Source organism: Neodiprion pinetum, chromosome 4, assembly GCF_021155775.2.
Source record: "Neodiprion pinetum isolate iyNeoPine1 chromosome 4, iyNeoPine1.2, whole genome shotgun sequence".
Classification (NCBI taxonomy): Eukaryota; Metazoa; Arthropoda; class Insecta; order Hymenoptera; family Diprionidae; genus Neodiprion; species Neodiprion pinetum.
Window position 1 is genome coordinate 31,524,310 of NC_060235.2, and position 22,547 is coordinate 31,546,856.

The window sequence follows — 22,547 nt, forward strand, 5'->3', positions numbered from 1 at the left end:
TTGAGAAGCTCCGAGTCATCGCCAGCAACGCTAAAACCGACGTTTAAGGATTCGTAACTAGATGAAAAAATTCTCCCGCTGATACAGATTTCAGAGTTCGATTCGTCGGTGCGGCTTGCATGTCGTTGTTCACGCATGTCCGTCGATGAACGACGTCGATAACAAAGAATCGTGCAGGATTGACCGGAAATGGATTTGCCAAGAAACGCGTGGACGACAACGGAATGGAATCAAAGGCTGGGGACGGAGTGCCAGTTGCAAAATTAATGAACTCGGAAGAGACTCGTTGGTATACGTGCAGCCCTGGATTACCGGCTTCCTTCTCAGGGGACGTCCTGCGCTAGACGGCAGCATATTAAACCTGTTTTTACTGCGATACGAAGTTAGGGCGAGCGATTTTAATTGGATTAGACTAGGCAGGAGATAGTTCTTGCGAGGAATCCCATCCCCGCCCCTTCAGTGCGGGGTTTCTCATTGTGATTTACGTGACAGCCACCGGGCAAAAAAGGACCGTTTTATTAGGCACACTGCGACTAAGTGAGCGCTAATTTTTTCAGTATCCATACCTTCGATGCACTTTCATATTTTTCCCTTCCACTCGATTACCTGTCTTTCTACTCCGGCACGTGATATGTTTTTATATTATATTATACTTATACCATTTGCGGCAATGTAAATGTCGATAATTCTGATTGTCACAGCCACCATCTACAGACTAGCTTTTGATAATAACTAGACAGATGAGATAGAAATGTTATGTGTGGCGAGACACAATTAATTAACGGACTTAGGCAAAATCTTCCGTGAAAGGATTACATTTCTAATTACGGAATAATATACTTTGGAAGGTAATAATATATGGGATTGAGAAAATACAGAACAAATTTTGGTCTCACAATGAACATGAAATAAATTTTTTATTTGCGGTAAGGATTCAAACAGTAAGAGTTCTGTGGTTAAGTTTTAATAACAAACAATCAATATTGAAGCAGTGACAGTATAATATATAGTACAAATATGGAAGAAACGTGAATTAAACCTAAAGAAGGAAATACGGAAAGATATTCATATTACACATAAATATTAGGTGTAATTTGAGATAGAAAAGATGGATTCGGATAATTGAATACTGAAGATTTGTTGCATTTGCTAGTTACTGTAAATATTAATTTTCATTGATGTTTACCATACACTCTCTGCATAACCTTTTTTTTTAGTTTGATTGAAACAGGGAAACGAAACATATGGGCATGTTAAATTTATTTCATGAAACCGACAAAATCACCGTACCGTGATTTCAATTTCACTGTGCACGTGCATGCTCCGTGCCAGTTGTGACTGCCCCTTTGGTTTCAATTGCTGAAGAATCACCAAAATTCTATGATTCGAAAGCAAATGGGTCGTATAGTAAGCATGGTTCAACGCAGAAATCACGAGCGATGAGCATGTGCCCAGGGGTGGGGGGGGTGAATATTTACCGCTTAATTTGCGTCACGGAAAATCTTTCGGTCGTATCGTTTCCGTGGCGTGACGGGTTCGGTCGATCCGGGCACGTATCTCGCTTGTACGGCGACACAGGTTTCGCGTCCGCAAATCATAGCAACTAACCATTAGCGAAAACCGCGGTCTTAGCGAGTGAGACCGGATCGAGAAGGTCTGATTCTACCAATCGAGTAGCCATACTCTACACTCTATATGTATATCAGCTCGACGAAATCCCATTACGAATTCTGCGGCATGGTGCGGATCCGGGTGAATTATCGACCGAATCATTTTGACTCCTCCGTTCGGAAGTGGGGTGTAAATTTTGGGTGCAGGGCTAGGTAAGTGACACGCTCAGTGACACTTTCGTGATCGAGGTCAGAGCGATTGCGTCATCAGACAGCCGCACGGTTCGCTGAGCGGCCCGCAGGCCACTGACAACACCGACGAACAGTTTAGTTTATGTCTCAATTATAATGGTCCCCGGCGCAATAACAATAAACGTCACATATATTCGGTGTTCTGACGAGCGCGAGGCTGATACCGGGAGAATCTCGTCTCCGAGGCGGGCCCTAAACGAGCTTCATCGGCGCAATTAACGGTGCCGGACGCGCATCCAAGGCGGCTGCTCATTCTCGCCTGCATCCTCGCCGGAGAGCTCCGGTCTCGGGTGTCACTCTTTGTCACTTTAGGATTACTCTCTCATCCCCGAAAGCGCGCGCTCGTTTCACAGCTCGGAATATGCGGTGCATTTTTCGAGAAGGCCTCATCCGTGAGTTCAAGGACCGTTACGGATTAAGTCACGGGTCGGAGTCGTTCTTCGAAGACGCGTGAATCGTCGCTGCCACAACGGTATCAGCCGAAGCCCTTTTCTCTTTTCTCCGAGTGTTACTCGCTTAACATACGACACACCTGTCGCCCGCAGTCTAAAGCCTCGAACGTGGGGAAACAATTACCTTCCAGCCGAGCTCGCATGTCGATGACGTCAAACGCCCGGCTTCTCTTTTTCAAATTCTTGTCCATTTAGTAAACACTTAGAGAGGGAAGCGGGCGGAAGCGGGTTAATATAATGACTCCCGATACCGCCGCGCATCGCGCGAACCTGACGAACCAATCAGGCCTCTCGGATGCGCTGGGAGAGATAGCTTTATCCGGTATGTAAATTTCCTGCATCACCTGTTTCTCTGTTCATGTAATACATTCTACGCTCTCGTCTTCTTCGAGGTGAAAATAAGAACGACGTCTACGTATTATCCGAGGTGAAATCTTAGTCTCAACGGAGCAGATAACCGTGCCGCGACTTGTTATAACCGGGTGAGAAACGCGAATCGTTTATCGAACGCAACGACGACGGATAAGAGAACCTGCAGGACAATAATTTGCGGCTCGCTTCGTCGCTAGGTTCAGCCCTCGGGTTCGAAGCTGCCATACTCCGCGTTATTTCCATCCCGTCAGTTTCAGTCTCGAGCGACGGTTTCGCGGCGGGATGCTGCACGCGTACGTGTCTCTAATTCGTCGCATGGGATGAGGCGGGTTCAACGAGTCGCCGCGGTGCAGTTCAAGGCTCGGGTTGCGAGCAGCTTTCGCGCTGTCGTGTGCCGCGTGTTTCGACTCCCCGTCAAGGAGGACAAATATTATCGCTACCGAAAAATCAACAGCTTATATCTATTCAGGCCCCGCGACGGCCGGATGACAGGGACGTGTTATGGGAATCTCTTTAATTATTCCACGAGTGACTGTTTCCTCGGTAATTGGACAGGCCCCGGCAAGGCGCGGCCCACACTTGCATCGCGGGATTCACGTAGCAGGTATCGGCACTCTTCGAGGAAATAGACTCTCCGGAGTCCCGAGATCGCTGCACAACAACGGAGGTCTCTCAACGGTCCTCAGTGATCTCGCCCGGCACGTGCGGCACCTCTATCGTAGTCGGTCTGCTTAATTAGTGCCAGACACATCATCCAATTAAGCGGTTAGCGCGGCAGCAAAGGCTCGGTGACGCAATGCGACCAGCATCCGACTCGCTACTTCGAATGAATTGTGTCGTCGACGACTCGGCGTTGTTCTTATGCACCTGACGTCATCGGGATATCACCTTAAGTTTCGCTTTGCAGTTGTAAATTAGACTGTCGCGCACTCATGCCGCGGGCTGTAATGGCGGAGTCTCTTGTTACTCGGCTGCATTCCGTCAACCGTGAATTAGCGATCAAGGAATGGGTTCAATTACATTCGTTGAAATTGCTGACGATTGAGCTGGTGCGAAGTTAGCTTGGAAATTTAGCGTGTGCTGGCTTCCTCGCAGATGTGTATTGAGTGGCCGTTGAGTAAGACGCTTTGATCGACGATCTCGCATACTCGCATGCGGTATATCTACCTAGGAAAGGTTGAATCGTATTGAGGTGGGTTATTTGTACTATAGAGAATTAGGTACAAATTATTATGTTCGAAGAGGCAATTAATGGTGGTGACAGATGTGGCGCGACATGAGCCAGCTCGGTTATTTACTAGCTTTTGGTCGAAACGCTAGTTGCTTAATTGGATAATTACCGGGCAAATGGAAAATATCTTTTGGGGTAGATAACGCTACGTAATTAGATGCTCTCCGAGCGCCAAGCCTCCTATCTGTTACTATCGTGAACTAACTATTCCTGTTAAGCATCCATTATGCGTGGTGGCTGCTATTATATCGTTCCATTGTTGCGATGAATCAAATCACCGGCTACTTAATGAAACTCGGACATCCGTTCTGGTAAAACTTGAAGTATACTTATAGGCTTTCTTTTATAGATAGAATGACTTTTGAGAATTTGATCCCTACGCCGAACTTATAAAAACATCATGATAGCAAAGCGAGCTTCGTGAAGATAACGCAGTGGCATGATTCAACCGTTTCAGATACAACTCCGCGATATTTATTGCCTTTTTTGATTGGTATACGTGAACGTCACCGTTTGCAAGGGGATCGCCGTGCGAGGCTATATTTTCAACTGATAAAAAATACATATCGCCGCGTATCTCCTTCCCGTTCTGTATTAAATTCGTCTCGGTATAGCTGCCTACATCGCGATAAAATTGCATAAATGTCGCAATGTTGACAAATCGACGGGTTACTCGGGTGGAACTACTATTATGGACATCGAGGCATTTGCACGGAGACTGACGGTCGTTCGATTATATCTTTTGTAAAACAATGGTGGATCGAGTGGGTTAAAAAATAGCACTTCTTACGGACCACTAACTTTTATTTGGCTTCTCAACCCACCCTCGAACTCTGAACCCTTACGACTAATAGCATGTTGAAAATTTTTCTTTCACTGTACGATGATCTTTCGTGTGAACGTTTGGGATTCAATTGGATCCAGTGGAGTTGAACTTTCGGCTCACCTGGCGCCACGCTGTGTGTGAATTACTTGCTTCATTATTGAACCATTATTCAAACACCGCTTATTCAAATCTAATTTACGTTCAATTATCCGCTCACTGTCAGCATCACACTGTTAGCAATATTCGGTAATGAAGTACCGTCTTCGTGTGTCGAGTAACCATACAGCTAGCGGTGACGTGAAAGTTCAACGTGGAGTCAAGTCTTTAGTGAGGCAGAATGAAGCATCTGCAACTTGGTTCGGAAATCGCCATTAAGACTATCACGACTTGAAGCAGGGAAGTTTTCAGCCAACTGCCATGGTTGACAGTTTTATCACTCCACCAGGTAGGTATTTAGCAGGGGTAGTTTTCAATAGCGAGAGTGGATACATGAGCTCGAGCTAGTTCAAGCTAGTCTGCATACACCTCCCATTTACATACGACCAGTGAGTGCCGACTCTATCTTGCAAATGCCGTGGTGCAAAATCGTGTTCGTACCTGCTACAGTGAATTTTCGATTCAGGTCCAGTATGTGCTTCGGGAAAGACGTACACACGGACACTGGGCACGTGGCTTGGAATGAACCCGATCCACCGCCCACACACGTGACTATTACCTACGGCTTTGCATGCCGGCAAGCTTACAGTGAGAAACAAGTCACAGACCGTGGCTAAGTCGTTCGATCCACCTACCAAACGGGCCTGATTTCCATTTTCGTTAATATTGGGATGCACGTCGCGTGGTGCTGCTTGGGACCCTCGAAGCCTACGGCCGCTTCAAGCTGATTCAGAGTGCCTAAACGCCTCTTTATCACACCTTAACGCGACGTTGATATCATTGCCTGACAATTATGACGGCGTTACGTCGTTTGATGGGCATCGGTGCAACATTACCACAATTTATACGAGTATCTTTTGGAAAAATGATGCTTACGATGTTACTTTATGGAACAGATGTGAGCGTGCAAATGTTTTCTCTCATAAATGTCGCTATAACGCCGAGTCATTAACCGCTCTTTATCATCCGTTGTACCTAATGATTTATAACTTCACGCCAGTCTTTTGTTGACTCTTTTAATCTGTAGTACTTACCGCTTTATCAACTACCAGCAAAATACTTGTTAGAGAAAGGTAGATAACTGATTTAAAATAACAATTCTGCGTGTAAAATCAGCCTAAATTCTCTTGATTCTGTTACTATATGTTTTACGGATAAATTTCAAATATGTTCACCTGGTTACTTCAGGAACATACTACAATCCTGAACTTGACAGGAGGGTATTTTGAGATTTTGTGAACAATTCTAGCAGAAATGCGAGTATAAATTACTTATCTGAATTGGTATTGTTTAATCTAAACCAAGAGTTTGTTTGCCATCTGCTGTAGCTTGATATGTGGGCTATTAAATACCTCTTAGGCTGATCCTTAGTTTCACTTAATCGTTTTAAGATAAGATTAGAGTCAAGTTGAGCATGAACGGTTAGTTGATCATCGCAGAAAGCCGAAGAACGTAGCCTGGTAGGGAAACATAATAAAGGCTGGAAAGTCTACGCCGGCGACAGTGTCGACGGTTAAATTGAGCTAACCTTGCGCAAAAGTAAAGCCAACTCTCGATTCATCTTCCACAGATATCTTTTATGAATACAGGGCTTATGACTCGAAGGTCAAGCTACGTCAGCAATCCGCGTCAATCACGTAGAAATTTTATTTGCCAAAGGAAAAGGGATGAAAATGAAGATGAAAAAATTGTCGCAACAGTAACAGGTAAAAGGACGCAAGGTAGGAGAAAGAAATTTTGACGTGTGCACGCGTGGATATAAAGAACCTCGTAAATGGTGTAGCTTTGGGTAAAATTCAAATAAGCGGGCTTGTAACCGACACGGTCGAGATAACAGGTATTTAAAATTTTCTTAAATTATGAATGGGCATTTGCTCGTAAGTTAATCAGTAACCTCGGCATTCACGAAGTTACCCGTGTCGTACACCCAAGCAGCATTTGTAGTATGTGAATACACTCGTGTGTCTGTATAACCGATCCCTCGCGCGGTACGTGAGCGGGCCCTCGGTGGGCTTCGGTGTAGGATAGGCCTTCGGAGAGCTTAAGATGCTTTGAACGCCTCCTATTGTGTATTGCTGCCCTGCATACATAATGCTCACATTATCACACATGCGTCACATACGCCGGATTATTACAGGAGAGGATGCACGCGTATGTGTCTTCCTGTTGAAACGTGGATTACAAAGGCACCGTCTCCCATTTATTATACCCTTGAACTAAGTAGAAAAAATAACCAACAAATACCGAATACCGAATACCACACCGCCCATATACGTATACGTATGTATCTATATTGTGTACAGTACATAGCCGGAGGAGTATTTCGACCCACCGCCGTTTCCTGTTGTTAAAAAGTCGCGCCTATCATCACAATTCATCCCGCGACAGTTCTGATAGTATATAAAAGCTTCGATTTAAGACGAGCCTTATACAGTGGAACTGATCAGGTTTCCTGCGAAAGGTACGTAAGCGTCTACTGGTTGCTCTTTGCAATATTTCTCCTAGTTTCTCAACACTGCGCCAAGTCGAGTGGAACCTATGGCCTTGACTTCGAGCCCTTCAACCTCATTTTTGTTACCGAAGAATGGTGATTTCGGAAATGGAGTGAAGTTACTTCCAGAGTTGCAAATGGATGTCGTAGGTAACCGTGTTCCGGTGAAGATGCCCAAAGCACGTATCGACGTTTTATAAAGGACGACGAGGAGATCGACGCCCGTGGCAGAGATTGACGCACACGGTAAAATACCTGGTGAACTTGAGCCGATCGTCACGGCTTGGTCCTGGGCCTGGCTTAGATGGTTTTTGTTGGTATGTAGCGCGTCATGCGTTGTATGCTCTGCGCACACAACGCGGACACTAATCCCAGTGTTTAAGAGATTATTGTAAGCGTTCATCGGTGTTGGTAGATTGGCTGTGCCGTGACACATTCGTGTACCGTGCAGGCTCAGCACTTGAGCAGCCCCACCGGCTCGGCGGTCATTGCTTAGTGCAACACCCACACGCTTATTAGAATACTTCCTAGTCCTGAATCTAAATGAAAAACTGTCCTCGGGAAGAATTAAGAGCGATTTGTGTGCGCCCCGCAAATGCGAGGGCAAATATCGGAACGGATTGCGCAGCCCAGGGATCTTGAGTGCACCGAGAAAGAGAGCTGCTCAAATACGCCTACGATTTGATTGGAACGCTATGTTTGCCCATTGAAATCGCTCTTGCGTTTGGAATTGTACAATTGAACTTACAATTCATTTTGATGAAGAAATTTTGTCGAGGTATTCAAACACCGGAAACCAGAATCTTTCACTGCCAGCATATTCTTCAATTTTCTAATTATGCGGTGAAAAAGAGTTGAGTACACACATACGTCAGCGCGCTAGTCGCTGGAACCGCTTATAACCGCATGAATTTAGCCTGTTTGCATAGTGAGCCAGTGCAAACTGCAGGAACGGTCTACCAGGAAGCGTGCGTGCTAAATGTTTAATTTGCTTAAGATCGATGCCCTGGTAATTCCGCCTTTGTGTTTACCTTGGAAATTACCTGAAGCATGATACCATGCGCCTCTCGGAATACAAAACGCGATATGTCTCTGTTGTCTGTAACGCTACGTACGTTTCGTTGGAGAATCATCGATATTATGTAAAGCGTAGTTGGGTACGTCGGTACAACGGCATCGATGAGCCTGCTCTAACGCAGGTACCCAACTCGTACAAGAAACTCTAGGATGGGTTGCTTCTCGGCTGACAGAGGCCCCCCACAGATATTTATCTCCTCGTATTTTTTTATCACCCCGTGAAGCGGACCGGGAGTACAAAAACATTTCGGTTTTAACAACCGCTTAGATGTCCCATGAAAAAAATCCTGTTCCTTGGTGTATCTACGGACACCGGTTCATAGCATGGCAACCGATCTTTTTATCTCCTCGAGTCACCTCGACTCTTTCCCGGCTGGAGGGAATTGTTTTTAAATAAGTTGATTAGTGTTTGATTCACACCGTGAAGTATCTGGGACGTGCGAAGGTCTTCGTCGAAAATACATTTGAAATTGAAATAATTCTCTCCGAGTAGATATTGGACCCCAGGTGTCGTGGGTTCTGATATTTTTGCGACTGAGAGGGAAAGAATTTGATTGAATCACAGAGAGAAGGAGAAAAAGAAATAAGGTCGAGATGAAAAAAATGGAGACTCGTGACAAGTTCTTTCTAAAATTCCATTGTGGTTTCCAAGGTTTCAAGTTTTACCGGAACACACAAAAGCTTCGCTCATTCCTGACGAATGAATGTCATATGCTATTTCATGTACCGCGAAGACACGTAAAGTCAAATATCAAATAAATTTTATGACGTCAGCGTGAGAATTCAAAACGATCGTTTTGCATGTTTTACATGTGTACATGACAAAAATCTTGTTGCCTTAGTTTTCATCGTGATTCATGATTGTGTCCCATGTGAGCATCGTAGATGTTCTCCACGAAGAAAATCGAAACTGTGATAGTTAAAATTGGAATATCTTATTTTAAGATGAAGAATGTGCATGCCAGAATCTATATGGACAGAAGGAACAAGACTGGAGACAGTTCTGATCAATCTGGATGAATGAAATATACAGAACGAGATTATAGAAAAAAAGTTAATGGACTTTTTTATCGTACCATATATCTAATGTCATCATCGACAAGAGGCAATGCCAATTATTTAAATACACTCGAGAAATCCGCTGCTGGTAATGGTAAAGCAAATTTAGAAAATCGTGATTAACTGTGACGTTAATTCCATTTTATGTAAGTGAGAAAAGTGTCAGATAGTCATAAAAATATCATGAGGTGAATTGTTACAATTGATAGCATTGAAGCAGAGTGATATATATCGTCGAAAACATTCAATCCCTAAACTTTTCAAAAAAAGGACGTAAAGTGTGGGACTTATTATTAGTATTGATGGGACTTTTAGAAGCTTTTATACGGAAAGTTGTCATCCCAAAAATGAAGAGGGACTCGATTATCAACATCGACATAATCGACCGGGAAAAAACAATTGCGTTTGGTACTGATAGGGGAGTACCTATAGCAATGAATACTATTTTTGATGTAAAAATACTCACTTATTTATTCAAGTACTCAGTAGTGCAAATTAAATACCTAAAAATAGCAGGTATTTTACAATAAATTTTACTTTTCCCTGTAGCGTGTGTTTGAAGCCAGTAGGATAGCTCGTGGGATCGTTTCTCACTGATAATAATAATCGCAGCAAATACAATACGGAATGTTAATAAATCTTCGCCGTTTCTCATGTGATTCTGCGAAGCTCATTTTCTTCGTCTGAATAAATTCAAATTTCGAATAGGGAAGCAGTGAAGGAATCGCTGTGGTCCATTGCTAACGTGGAATTTTTGTGTGCTCTTGGCCATCTCACGCTTGGGACAAGGGCCCTCCTTTTCTCACTAGAATTACGTTGCCGCACACGGTACTGAAAGGTTGAACTAGCGAGGACCGCCCGCGACTCTCTGGACCCGCCGAAAGCCTCGTAAGTGATGTACTCCACTTCTAATGACGCATGGCATCTTTTCCCGTGAATAAGTCACGCCACCCTCTCGGACCTTCTCGTTGCCGCCTACACCCAGGCGATCCAGAATTCCAAGCTCCACTGCGCGGTTGGTGGAGCAGCGTTAATTTATGCGCGGTCTGAACGCATTTATAATACCGGAGGAGAACACTGGATTCACCCACCTATACCGCATCAAGGTACATGTCTCTAGTGTGGACGCTGGGCGATGATAGCTTGAAAATGAAATGGGTTTGGAAAAATGAAGGAAGCCACGAATCGGACAATTTCTTGCCATTGCCGGGCGATCGGTTGACTGGATAAAATATTACCTTTCTTTAGGCGAGATAAATTCGGAGGGCCTACCGTGCAGGTAACGATTTTTCATATAACGTTCAATCCGCATAGTCGGCAGTCTGCGGCCCGAATCGTCTTTAATATTACGGCCGTACCCAACGAGTGTGGAAAAAATCAATTGGCATCATTCGCACGTGCGACCTAAGAACAATCGCAAAAATTGTTCTGGACGTCGAAAAGGGATCCGCTTCGCAGGGATCCTGGAAAAAGCGATTATCAAATTTAATATCGCCGGAGACGCAAACGCAGCATCTCCCGTATCCCAGCGGGTGCCCTCGTGGTCTGCGAAGACCTGCAGCGACGGCTAAAAAACTATTCCGAGCCAAGGCGCCGCGATTGGAGGTCTAGAGGACCATAGGAGGATCGTGCGAGGATCGGAAAAATTCGCATTCGAACCCGGGCGACGAGAGACGGGAAGTAAAAGACGTAAGCGGCGGATTGGCGAGGGGAGGAAGTGATAACTCTGCCCGGTTCGGAACTCTTCTTTGAGGCAGAGTTCCAGCCCCAGGAGTCGGCGCCCAGCGGGCACTAGCGTCACGGCGGCGGGCGCCACGGGGGGCTGAGCCCCACCCTTTTTATATTGTGTTTTATATTGAAATATATATCGAGCAACACTCCCAACTTAATACAAACAGTCGAATTGGTGCGGTCAACCAGGCGGTGTCCCCCCTCCTTTGGCCCCACGGGAGATTGCTTCGAGGCGAGTGCCGTGTTCAGCGCCGGGAAACCTTCCTCGTATTTATCGACATCAATAGAAACCGAATCGAACCATGATTCGTTCACCTCGCTTCGATTCACCCGATGGTAAAGTAGCACGAAATAACGTCACAAATATCTGAGCTTGAGGTACCTACTTCCAGAGTGGTCATTTTCGAAAATATCTTAAGGAGGGTAAATTCTTTCAGCATTTGATGGTATCATTTCGGAAGCTCCAGTCGATGTTCCGTGCGAACTCGTAGTGGGGCTGAACTCTAAAGGAATTTCTTGCATCATTATTACCAATTATAAAAGCGGTTCAGAACTGTAAAATATTTCGAAACAGGCCGCAGGTTTCCTCCGCGGTGATGACCGTTTCTTCGAACGTAGACTCTTATGCTGATTAATACTCATTAAGGCAACTCGTAATCCCACGTAATGTTTCCGTCGAGTACTAATTAACTCCTCTTCGTTCAACAGCTTAGAAACTGCATCCGATTCCAAGAACGTGATACTAGCAAGACATCGATCAAGGCTGACAATGAGCAATTACGCGACCTATAAGTGGCGTCGAGATTCCGTGTCACAGGTCCAGCGGTAATCGGAGTGATGAGAACGGCATCCAGAAATATTGTCAGAAGTACGGTCTTCGCAAGGATGGGGGTTGCGTGGCATTACCGTCGCGGTGCTCCGATGACATCGGCAACTAATCGGTACCGGCGCCACCCACTACGAGTCCAGTATCAAAGCCTGCTGCTTCCTTTGAGCTAATTTCTGCTGCAATGCCCATAAGTCAGACTGATTGGCGTCTCTAATTTGGGGGGCCGTCACCATGTGTGCCCATGCCACACACGGCTGCTGCACCACTACCCGCTGACGCTAACGGATGCCATATGTGTACACGTGACCTTGCCAGTTGCAACGTCTTGGTCTCGTTACTCGAGACGCCTGCTTCCAAATTTGTTTAGTCCTCTTTCTTTCGTAATTAGGTTTAATTAGCCAATTTCACACAATTTAGCAACAAGCGACGGACATCAAGCATGGAAATTGGTGTGGTTTTGTTTCAACGAGTCTTATGTACTATGCAGTTTCTTTTCAATGACATAACACATTCGATTTCTGAAGATGAAATAAAATTTTCCGCGAGATGTTTTCTGCACAGGCATTCCTCAGCCGTTAGGTCAACTTGAATGCATCTGTCACTCGTAATCCTGAAAAATTTGTATTGACATCTGCAGTTCTTGCAATCAAACAAGTAGTTTGGCTCTTCTTTCACATCTAGATGTTGATTCGACGTTATACGTATTTCACGTGACACGTATCGGTGATTGAAATTTCGGATTTTGTTCAAAGCGTATGGTGTAGACGCACTCCAACGAGATTAGTTATGAAACGCTGCAGACTGTCGAATAAAAGCCAAACTGCATCCGGCAAGGTATATAATATATATATATATACAAGCTTAACGTACCATTGTCCATGTCACGGCGCTTCGACAAGCGAAATCAATCAGCAGCTTACACGCCGCGACACTTTGGAATACACTTTATTCCCATTGTCCCCTTCTCACGGCATCCTTTGTCCTCTACCGCTTTCCCAGCACTGATCTCTGTCTTTTTTTCTGTCAGGCGTACCCTGGCATCAACTGATCTGCTTAGCAGCCCTTCCTCTTCCTACCCCATACTAATGGACTTTGGGACTCGCTACTATAGTGATCTCGGCTCGAAGTTCGAGTCTAGTATACTCTGGTTTTACACCATTATGCAAACATTGCGGTTATACGCTTCTCATGATCATCATCGACTGACATACAAAAGTCTGCTTCGTTATTTTTCAATTTGTACAATACCGTTGTAAAAATTCAATATCTGTACACTACCGTTCAGAAGAACAAGACGACAGTCCTTGAAGGGTCAGTTTCAAAATTGGCTCTTTGACAGAGATTCTTCTCTACACACCGAAGAAGGTGTCGCGGATACAAAAAGTCCCGGGGATTCTTTGCCATGTGCATATTTGCAGAACGTTCTGCTGATAAAAGTTTCAGAGCTGGGAAACCCATGGGGGATAGCGGATGCGAAGCAACGAGGTCCTGTGTCACGTCCCGAGAATTCCTTTGGCGGACGGACGGACTCGTTTCTCCTTTCCGTGTGTACCATGTTTATCAAACTTGGCTCGTATCTTGAAAACTTCCTTGAACGGAAAGAGGCGTGATGAGCTTTGCAAGGCACTTCGATTTCCGTCTTCATTTCACACTAATCCAGTTGGATAAATGTGGGTGCAATGCATGGAGTCCGTGTATGAGATGTTCTCCGATATCGACAAGGTTGGATATACTTATCGATTTTATCCTTACACGATCGGAGTTGGATGCACCACTGACATGACACCCGTGACGGGACAATGAAACGATTTTGCTATCCAAGTGCGGGCAGAAGCTAGACGCCGTGGATCCCCGCTGAGCAGATTGAAATTGTCTCTTCGATATGCCTTCATAGAATTCGAAGTTCTTTTACCTGGTGGCTTTGATGGTTTTGGAAAATGGCGTCGGATCTATTGAGTTACGATACAAACGAATAATGATCGGATAGGCAGGTGGAATAAAACAGAAACTTGAAATATGAGAGTGATACATGTTATATGTATGAGGTTACCCATCGCTCCCTTTCACCGTCTGTTCATCGTTGACGCTGGCGACATACCCTTGGAAATTGTACGAAGCGGAAGTTAGTACATAAATATGGGATTCTCTGATTTATAATTCAAGACATATGTGTCGGGAAAGCGGGGTATTTGTTGCTTTCATGTTTTAGCGTTAGTTTTTTCCAAATGGTGAGGAAAGGCTGAAAAAACATGAAACTCGACACTCGTCACTCGTCACACATCGTTACTGATCCATCACGCACGGTGATATATACAGAAAAAATATCCATCGACGCGACATTTGTTATTCCGCGTGTGCAGGTCCAGATTTGCGATTACTCGGCACGCAACCTGTTCAATTTATTTAAATCAGTTATGTTTTGCTCTCTCTTTCTCTTCCTCGTACTTCCTCGAACGTGGCTTTATATATGCTTGGCTCACGTGACCTTTCACGAACTGTCAGAATCGATGCGAATATGCAATACGTTGGTCCGATGATACCAGGGTACAAAGTTAATCCACGCCTGCCAACTGACTTATAATTAAGAGAAAAGAATAACTGATGCATATTATATACACGCGTCCGCTCATCCCCCCCCTCCCCCCCATGTTTGCTGCCCCACTTGGTTTCTTATTTCGGCTGGCCCCGCTAACCCCCTTAATTTTCATTGCCTGATCCCGTGGGTATGATGAAATTAAGCAGGCGGGTCCAAGGAAACCGACGACTTTATATTCCGGTTGTGTACACCATCCGCCATTAACGCTTTTGGTGAACTTGTTTCGAGGAATTGTTGCATGTGCGAGCTGCAAACAGAATTTGTCACTGCGCTTTGCTCAGCTCAGAACATTCGTCGTAGTGAACAATGCCACCGTGCAGCCATAAAGCTGGATCGTTCTTTGAGGTAACTTTTTTTCGATCGTAAATAACGTTCCGCCGTTGCCTGTATCAGACAGTGAAATGCTTTCGCGGTTAATTAACCATACCTGTGCACCAGCCGTTCGCAATCCATTATGTGATAATTTTAATTAGAGTTACGAATTTAATCATACTTGCATAGGTACGGGTGATGTGCACATCCTCATACACCTTGGTATGAGTACACCGTATGGCCCGTCATTAGGATTATTAATGTTCATATTCACATCCAGATTTGACAGAGACGCATGGTGGTAGATAAAACCGGAGAAAGGAGAGGCGGTTGACCGAGAGGGAGAGCGTGGGTGTATAAAACCCTATGGGGAGGATATCGTTAGGATATCTGTGTAACAAACCGAATAGCAAGTCTGCACTTCGTATGCGTTGCACGTTCAGCCTCGTGCGTGGGCTCCGGTCTGACAGACGGGCACGCACGACCGAAGGAGCCCGTGCGCGCCTAGCATTCGGGGTTCCCCCGAACCCGATCCAATCAATGTCCGATCCAATGACAATGCCACTTAGTTGCGTTAATAATCACCGCGGAAAATTTACATAGCCAGCTTAAGCGTGTCGAGGTTGGCTCTCTTCGACCAATGCGGAGAGGAACCGAATGAGCAGATTCGCAAAGCGCCAGCATCGATCAATTGCAGGATCTTCGATCGATTGACACCCTTCTCTTGACGAAGTTTCAGTTTTTTTTTTTTCTTCAGAATTGTGTGATCTCGAAAAGATATAGCGTTGAAAATTAAATTGCTTTTGTGCATGTTCGTACGATTAATCAAGTCAGTGCAGTAGCTAGTTACAGCAAGTTTATACCTTGAGTAATGTAACGCTCAAAGATAAATGCTTCGTGAATCTTGCATCGAAGTTATCCAAAGCTTTCAATGATAAAATAAGACCAGTAAGCATTATTCGCGTTGTAGTGCTGCATAATTTCGATATGGAAGATCAGAATTACTTGTCGGTTACTCGGATAGTGCAGGATATTTGTCCAAGCGTTATGCATGCGATACTCCAGTACGACTAAAGCCGTACTTTCACGTACTACATGAATATTACCACCCATGCGTCAATTCGTCTTGCATAATGGCATTATCCAAACGACAAAGAAGATTGAAAAATATTGTGAAAATGTGTCCTGGAAACGCTACGCGTACGCTACGTTGTGCATTTCGACAGAGCGACGGTGTAGGCACCGGTGATTGCAACAGCTCGCACCATACCGTGATTTATTTTAGGAGGCCAATGTCACTTACATTAATAAGCATGCAGTTTAGGACAGTGAAGTCGAGTTATTGGCATTCGGATGGTGTGATCAAACGCCGGCGTAGGAGTATAAAACTCTCGGAGCTTCTGAGGGAGGCATCAGTTTACTCAAACTCCGAGTACTCGTATCCAACCGAACAGTAGAAACTGCTACCAAATCAACATGAAGGTAAATTACTCGAGCCGAATTTTCACCTCGGTATACTTGATTCGGTCTTGTAAAGTAATTACATTAAAGATTGTTCAAGTGGAACGACGGTTGCTTTAAAAAATTCAATTTTCTGCATGTCTTAAAGGCATTTAACAAGTTGAGCTTAGCCATAGATAGAAGTACGTCGATTCGAGTAGCTAGAGAAATACCAATAACAAATGATTCCTATTAAATTTCGGAAAAGTACTAATGTTAACTGACCTTATTTACGTAATCTGAGCTTAATTTTGTCTTATATTTAACGAACATCGTGTCTTCCTCATTTAAGTTATATTGAACGACGTGAACGTCACTTGCGATAATTATGTTAGTTTAGGCCATGTTATTTATAGCGGATAATATAAATTCTCCAAGACAATCCTCCCGTCAGTATCGATCGACGTCAACTCAAATAAATTTATCCACACTCAAAGCACCCTCTAATCTCTAGATAATATTTGCTGCCCCCTTCACCGGCGTCCTTAAAGTGCAGATTAGCTAAAACTCCAGTACAAAGAGCAAGAAGGCAACATTCTATTTATTTCTAGGTGTTAAATATTATCTCTTTAGCTTTAACAAAAGCCATTGCTTCTATTCTTGCTGTGAGCAAGATGTTTGTTCTGTCTTGAATACAATTCTCTGATGTCCCAGCAATACATCAACAAAAGTATTTGACCGCATGCAGCTAATGTTTAATACAATAATTGGTCAATAATCTTCAATTCCCATAATCAAAGGCACACTCAGCGTAAAACATTTTCATACATTTGTACTCGACGAAAATTCGTCGGTTTTAAAGCAGAATTTTTTATCTTCAATGACAGATCTTCGTTTGTGTCGCTTTCCTCGCCACCCTGGCAATGGCAGAGCCACCTCAGTTCCGTCGTCAACGTCAATTCTTCGCTCGCCAACAAGAAGACACAACCCTGGCTCCAGCAGCCGATGACGCACCATACCCTCCATCAGGCTGGAAGCCGGCTGGCCCAGCGTTCGATCTCCCTCAACGCCAGGTGGACAACTCGTATGGCGCACCTGAACCACCAAGTGCATACGGGCCCCCGACGTCCACGGAAACACCCACCACTACCGCCATTGCCGAAGAACCAACCACTGCTCCTCCTCCGGTAAGCCACAGCGCGATACATTGAGTCAAAAGTGTTTCGATGACTTCACGATGTTGCTTGTGAGTCACGAGTCAGTTGAAACATATTTATCGAATATAGTGCAATTTGAAATCATGAGGACTAGCTAATGGGCGTTTAAACATTATGGACCAGTTAGAGTTACATGACTGGTACATGCAAAGGCTGGAGGGAATTATGTCTAAAAATACATGTGGACAGTTTATATAAAGCTGATCCGAATGAGAGTTTAAGTCAGAATCTAGGAGAGCCCGAGCACGGATTACCGTTCGATAGAGCCGGGTAGGAAAAGTTATACACGTGCACGGTTGATATCCGAGTGCTATTACCTATCCCAAATATGCATCATCTGCACGGATGGAATCCGTCGAGCTCGTCAATTTGCAATCGCGTTCGTTGCGCCCGTTCGACCAGCCTGACGTCAAGATCGAAATAAATTGGCAATTATAACGGTTGCGTTGCGACGTTCCATCAAAGGGATTTGAATTTGGTGCATTTTGCTCGTACGTAGGTGGCTGGAAACTCGAGACGAGCTTAATCAACTTTTGCTCACTGTGGTGCAATATCACGATCGAACGAATATCCTTTGCATAGAGGATATGATTCTTTCCGTGCAGTAATTTTGGTCCCATACCTCTTTGATCTACGATCATAGGATTCCATCTTAATTCACCACTTTTTCATCCGTATCACTCAGGCCATCGACAGTGGAAACGAACTCGACGAAGAGGGCAGTGGACAAGGTGCAGAACAGCAAGGTGAATACTACGTCGTACTGCCCGATGGACGTCTCCAGCGAGTTCAGTACGTCAGCCAAGAGAATGCCGCCAAAATGAGTTACCTTGCCAAAATCCAGGCCCAAAACGTCGGTCCAATCTACGCTTACAATCCTCTGAAGAAGGTGGAGCTGGTTTCACCTCTTAGCGCGGAAGCTCCGGTCGCTCTAGTATCTCCTCCCGTGGGCAGTACGTCCTACACCACGGTTACAACGAACTACCAGCCCGGCGGCGCCGCGAAGCTGGTCTTCGCCGTTTAGAAGAAAATCGATATAAATAGGCTCTCCTGATAGCGATCAGCTATTGGCCGAGACGTGTAATTCTCCAGGCGTAGCATAATTATTTATTATAAAGTCAACAGGTCAAATAAACGAACATTAACCGTAAAGCTGAGTCTACCGGTTCATGATGCGCGCTCCCTTTGTTCGATAAATTGCCCTAATTCAAATAATTGAGCGCAATAGAATCCAAAAATAAAAATAAATAGAAGTAAAAAATGAATGATCTAAATTCACTGGGGATTGAATAGAGCGTTATCGGCTGAATCCCGGAGAACGAGTCAGAAAGGAAGTGGAACCTTTCTCTAGCGTTATCGCGATAACGGGAAAACTACTTCTCTGTATAATCACCATCGCCGAGCTTTCGGAAAAAGATTTAACGACGGATTACTGCAAGAATGATCAGAAAATAATACAAGTCTGAGTTCAATGAGGGTATAAACGGTGTCTACTGATTTTGCATCGGAATTTCTGTTTTTTTCTTCTGTGAGCTTGGAGCGCGTATTGATACATACGAATACGGGCATGGCTTAACGTTTAAACACTACGAGTGCATACCGTACAAGAATTTGATGTAATATACGTGAAGTAGAAAGTCTTCGAAGTATTCAATACTTTGCCGTGCTGGTATATAAAATTTCCCTCGACACGTGACTTTTCTTCCAAAGTCGCTGGTATGGTACAAGCGATCAAGCGAAGGTGACTTCTCTGCGTTAAAATTTGTCACGGCATGTAAGGCTGCGCGTTTCCGGTCCACCGAAAAAGAGCGATTCCTTCTAATATCCGGTACCTTCGCTTAAATACGCTCAGCTCGGTTGGTGACTAACTGAATAGACCGCCGGGGAATGAAAACGTCCCTTTCCGTCGTGTCGCCCCAGCCTGGACGCTCAACTTTGTCTGGAATTCATTCGGTGGCTGGTTCAATCGGTTTCTCTCACACGCGAAACGGGAAAGTATAACGTACCTCACGCATCGAGCACGTATCGCGCCAGCGAGAACACACTTTTCAAGAGCGAAATGTCGGGAACCTGAAGCGTTAAAGCGAAAGTGATCGAACGGAATGCCTCCCTCCGAACGTCCATGATAAAACCGCTCGTTTGTAAGCGCGTGATCGAATTCCTTTCCTGGAGGGTTGCTGCCGGTTCTGGTTGTGTTCGCTGGGAAAGGAACCTTCTCCCGCCGCCCACTCACCCCCCTGGTCTCGTCCCACCACCACCACCTATCGTCCCTCGCTGGGGGGTTACAGAATCAATCCTCCCGGTATCCCGTTTCTCCTCTCCTATCCACCCCTCGTCGCTCCCACCCCGGGCTCGGTTCTTCTTCTTCTTCTGCTGCTGCCTCTTTCTTCTCCTCGCTTTCTGAACCTCGACGAGGACGAGTACGACATTGTTACCAGCCTTTCCATGCTCGTGCTAGGAATTCTGGCCATGATAGCTGTTCGATGCGAAGCCATTTATTTCCATCCGAGCCGATTCTTGGAGAGTGAAAAGCAACGCGTGCCTTGAAAATGAATCACTCGCGAAGGCGGGCACACGGCCCTGTCGATAAACATCGTTTTACACGTGGTTTGTCACTACGGTTGTCAAAGCGTTTCTCGAAAACATACGTTTTACAAATATACGCCGCTTTTTTCCTCCTGACAAACTGCCGCGTTACGTGTGCGTTTCATTTGAATACTTCTCCACTTGCTCATATTTAATTCACCAAGTGGGACCAAAACTCCAAGGTTCGCGAGAATTTCACTGCATCTTTGACCACGTCATACATCCGAGTATGGGAGTCAAAGCACCCTTATACGCATATCTCGTTCGACCAAATTGTCTGCGAACCCATTGCAGCGAGAAACTTTTTTAAATAAATATAGGGTCATTAAAATACAAAATGGGTTTTCATCCTATTTTCTGTGTCATAGAAGGCTGCGCGATTCACAGTAGATCTATATACTAGACGTAGATTGATAAATAGAATTATTCTGACAATAATACGCAGCTCAATTTATGATTGTCTTCCGTAACCTGTATAGTGAAATTTATGAGATTCTATAATGGGTCTCCAATCCGGATGGCTACACATAACCACTACGTCACGCTGACTAACTGTTTGCGACCTTCGATAAATCGATTAGACCGTGACACTGAATATTGTACGATAGGCATGCTAATGGCACCTGCGAAAATTGGCACGACAACTGTACACAGATTTACTTAGTCTGTGCACTCATTTAATCACAACGATCATGTTGCGTATATTAACATATAAAATTATCGATATAGTGTAATTGGAAACACGGAATTGAGAGTTACGATTGCATTCTTGAAATCCAGTTGAAGCCAAGAGAGTTATTAAATTATTACAGTGGTGATTGCTAATGAAGCACATGGAATAATTTGCAAGTCATTGAATTTATATTGCAGCGAGATACCGAGCATCTATCCGCTTCGCTTCTGGTATTCGTAGCTACAAAAACTACACCTCAGCTAAATGTATACATTGCAGTTGCAGATTTTTGAAACTAATAATCCCCAAAAATAGCTTGTTGATGTCGTTAGTAACTGGTGGCATCGTCGCGTCTCTATTATCGACAGCGTGACAAACGCAGAGTGTTTCGCAATATGTCTCCAACGATCAGTATAATACGAAGAGAGAAGAATTGGACGAGAATAACTCGACAACTGATTACACCTATTTTAATGATATTTCATTTTCCATTAAATTAAGCCCTATTTGACGCGCTGTTAATTTAATTTAATTTAATTAAGTTAAATGTAAGAGACATTTTACGCAATCTAATGAATTTGAGATTGATCCAGGCGGCTTGGAAACAGGTATACATGTACATTTATTGGGGTGAACTTGAAAGGAGTGCAGAACGAAATGGGAATCAAGAAAGATGATAGACGACATTTTATCTCTGGGACAGCAGCCGATAACACCGCCTATACTCGGGTAAAAATTACCTGCTCCGCGTTATGGATTGCCTGAAAGATATTGGCCCCACATTCGACGTACATATATACCTGCCCTCAGGATGCGCGCTGAGAAGTTGTGAATTGGCAAAGGCTTATGCCCTGTCATCCACAATCTACACTCCGGGCAGTGTTCTGGATAAATAACGCTGCGTGACACCCGGTGGATCTGGATTACTGATGGCGGTCCACACGCATCATTCGTCCGAACGATTGTGGGTTGAGTGGGCGGAAGAACGGCAGAGCCTTCAGTGGACGGACGGACGGACCAACCGGCGGAAGGTGAACGTCGAGATCGATTGCGAGTCGTTTTGGTGTGGCAATGATTTATCGCGTGGGATGAGCGTGCGTAACTTCGTGGCTTTGCTGAAAACTCGAGGGAACTCGGGACCTTTGACTCGAACGTTCGTTGATTCATTAACTATACTTTACTCAGAAAGAAGAATCCGCTTGTTGACATGTTGATTTGAAACGGACTTCTTGATTCAAAAAGTTGTCTCACATGTCCGGAGCATCTGGAAAGCAATAAGCAATTCGGTGAGAGCTAAAACTCCCATGAAACAGCACATGAGCAGTTGCAATCACCAGTAGTAAAGATTTCGTTTCAACCAATATGATCATACTCGTTCTCTCTGTCTCTCTCCCTCTCTTACTTTCATCCGTTCAGCTTATCACCCCGAGATCTCAACTCGGGACGTTTTTCTTGGTTCGGTAACGATACCCCCGTTTCCAACATTTTTATGGCCTTCCGCTGGAATACACCTCAGCCGGGCAGCAAAGATGCCAGATGTTCGTCGTGTGAAGTGGTCTTTGGTGTACCAAGAAATTACCACGTTTTATACGGCTGTGCCGCGTCCATCCGCTGTATGGAAGTTGCGGATGCGTGTG

General features: G+C 44.7%; 1 protein-coding gene across 1 annotated transcript; it reads left to right on the forward strand.

The window, feature by feature from the left end:
- Positions 1-16,320: 16,320 nt before the first annotated feature.
- LOC124216723 (uncharacterized) lies at positions 16,321-18,803 on the forward strand. The gene is made up of 3 exons (XM_046621599.1): positions 16,321-16,476; positions 17,322-17,621; positions 18,337-18,803. The coding sequence occupies exons 1-3, from the start codon at positions 16,471-16,473 to the stop codon at positions 18,673-18,675; spliced, it is 645 nt and encodes a 214-aa protein (XP_046477555.1). The 5' UTR covers positions 16,321-16,470; the 3' UTR covers positions 18,676-18,803.
- Positions 18,804-22,547: the final 3,744 nt, after the last annotated feature.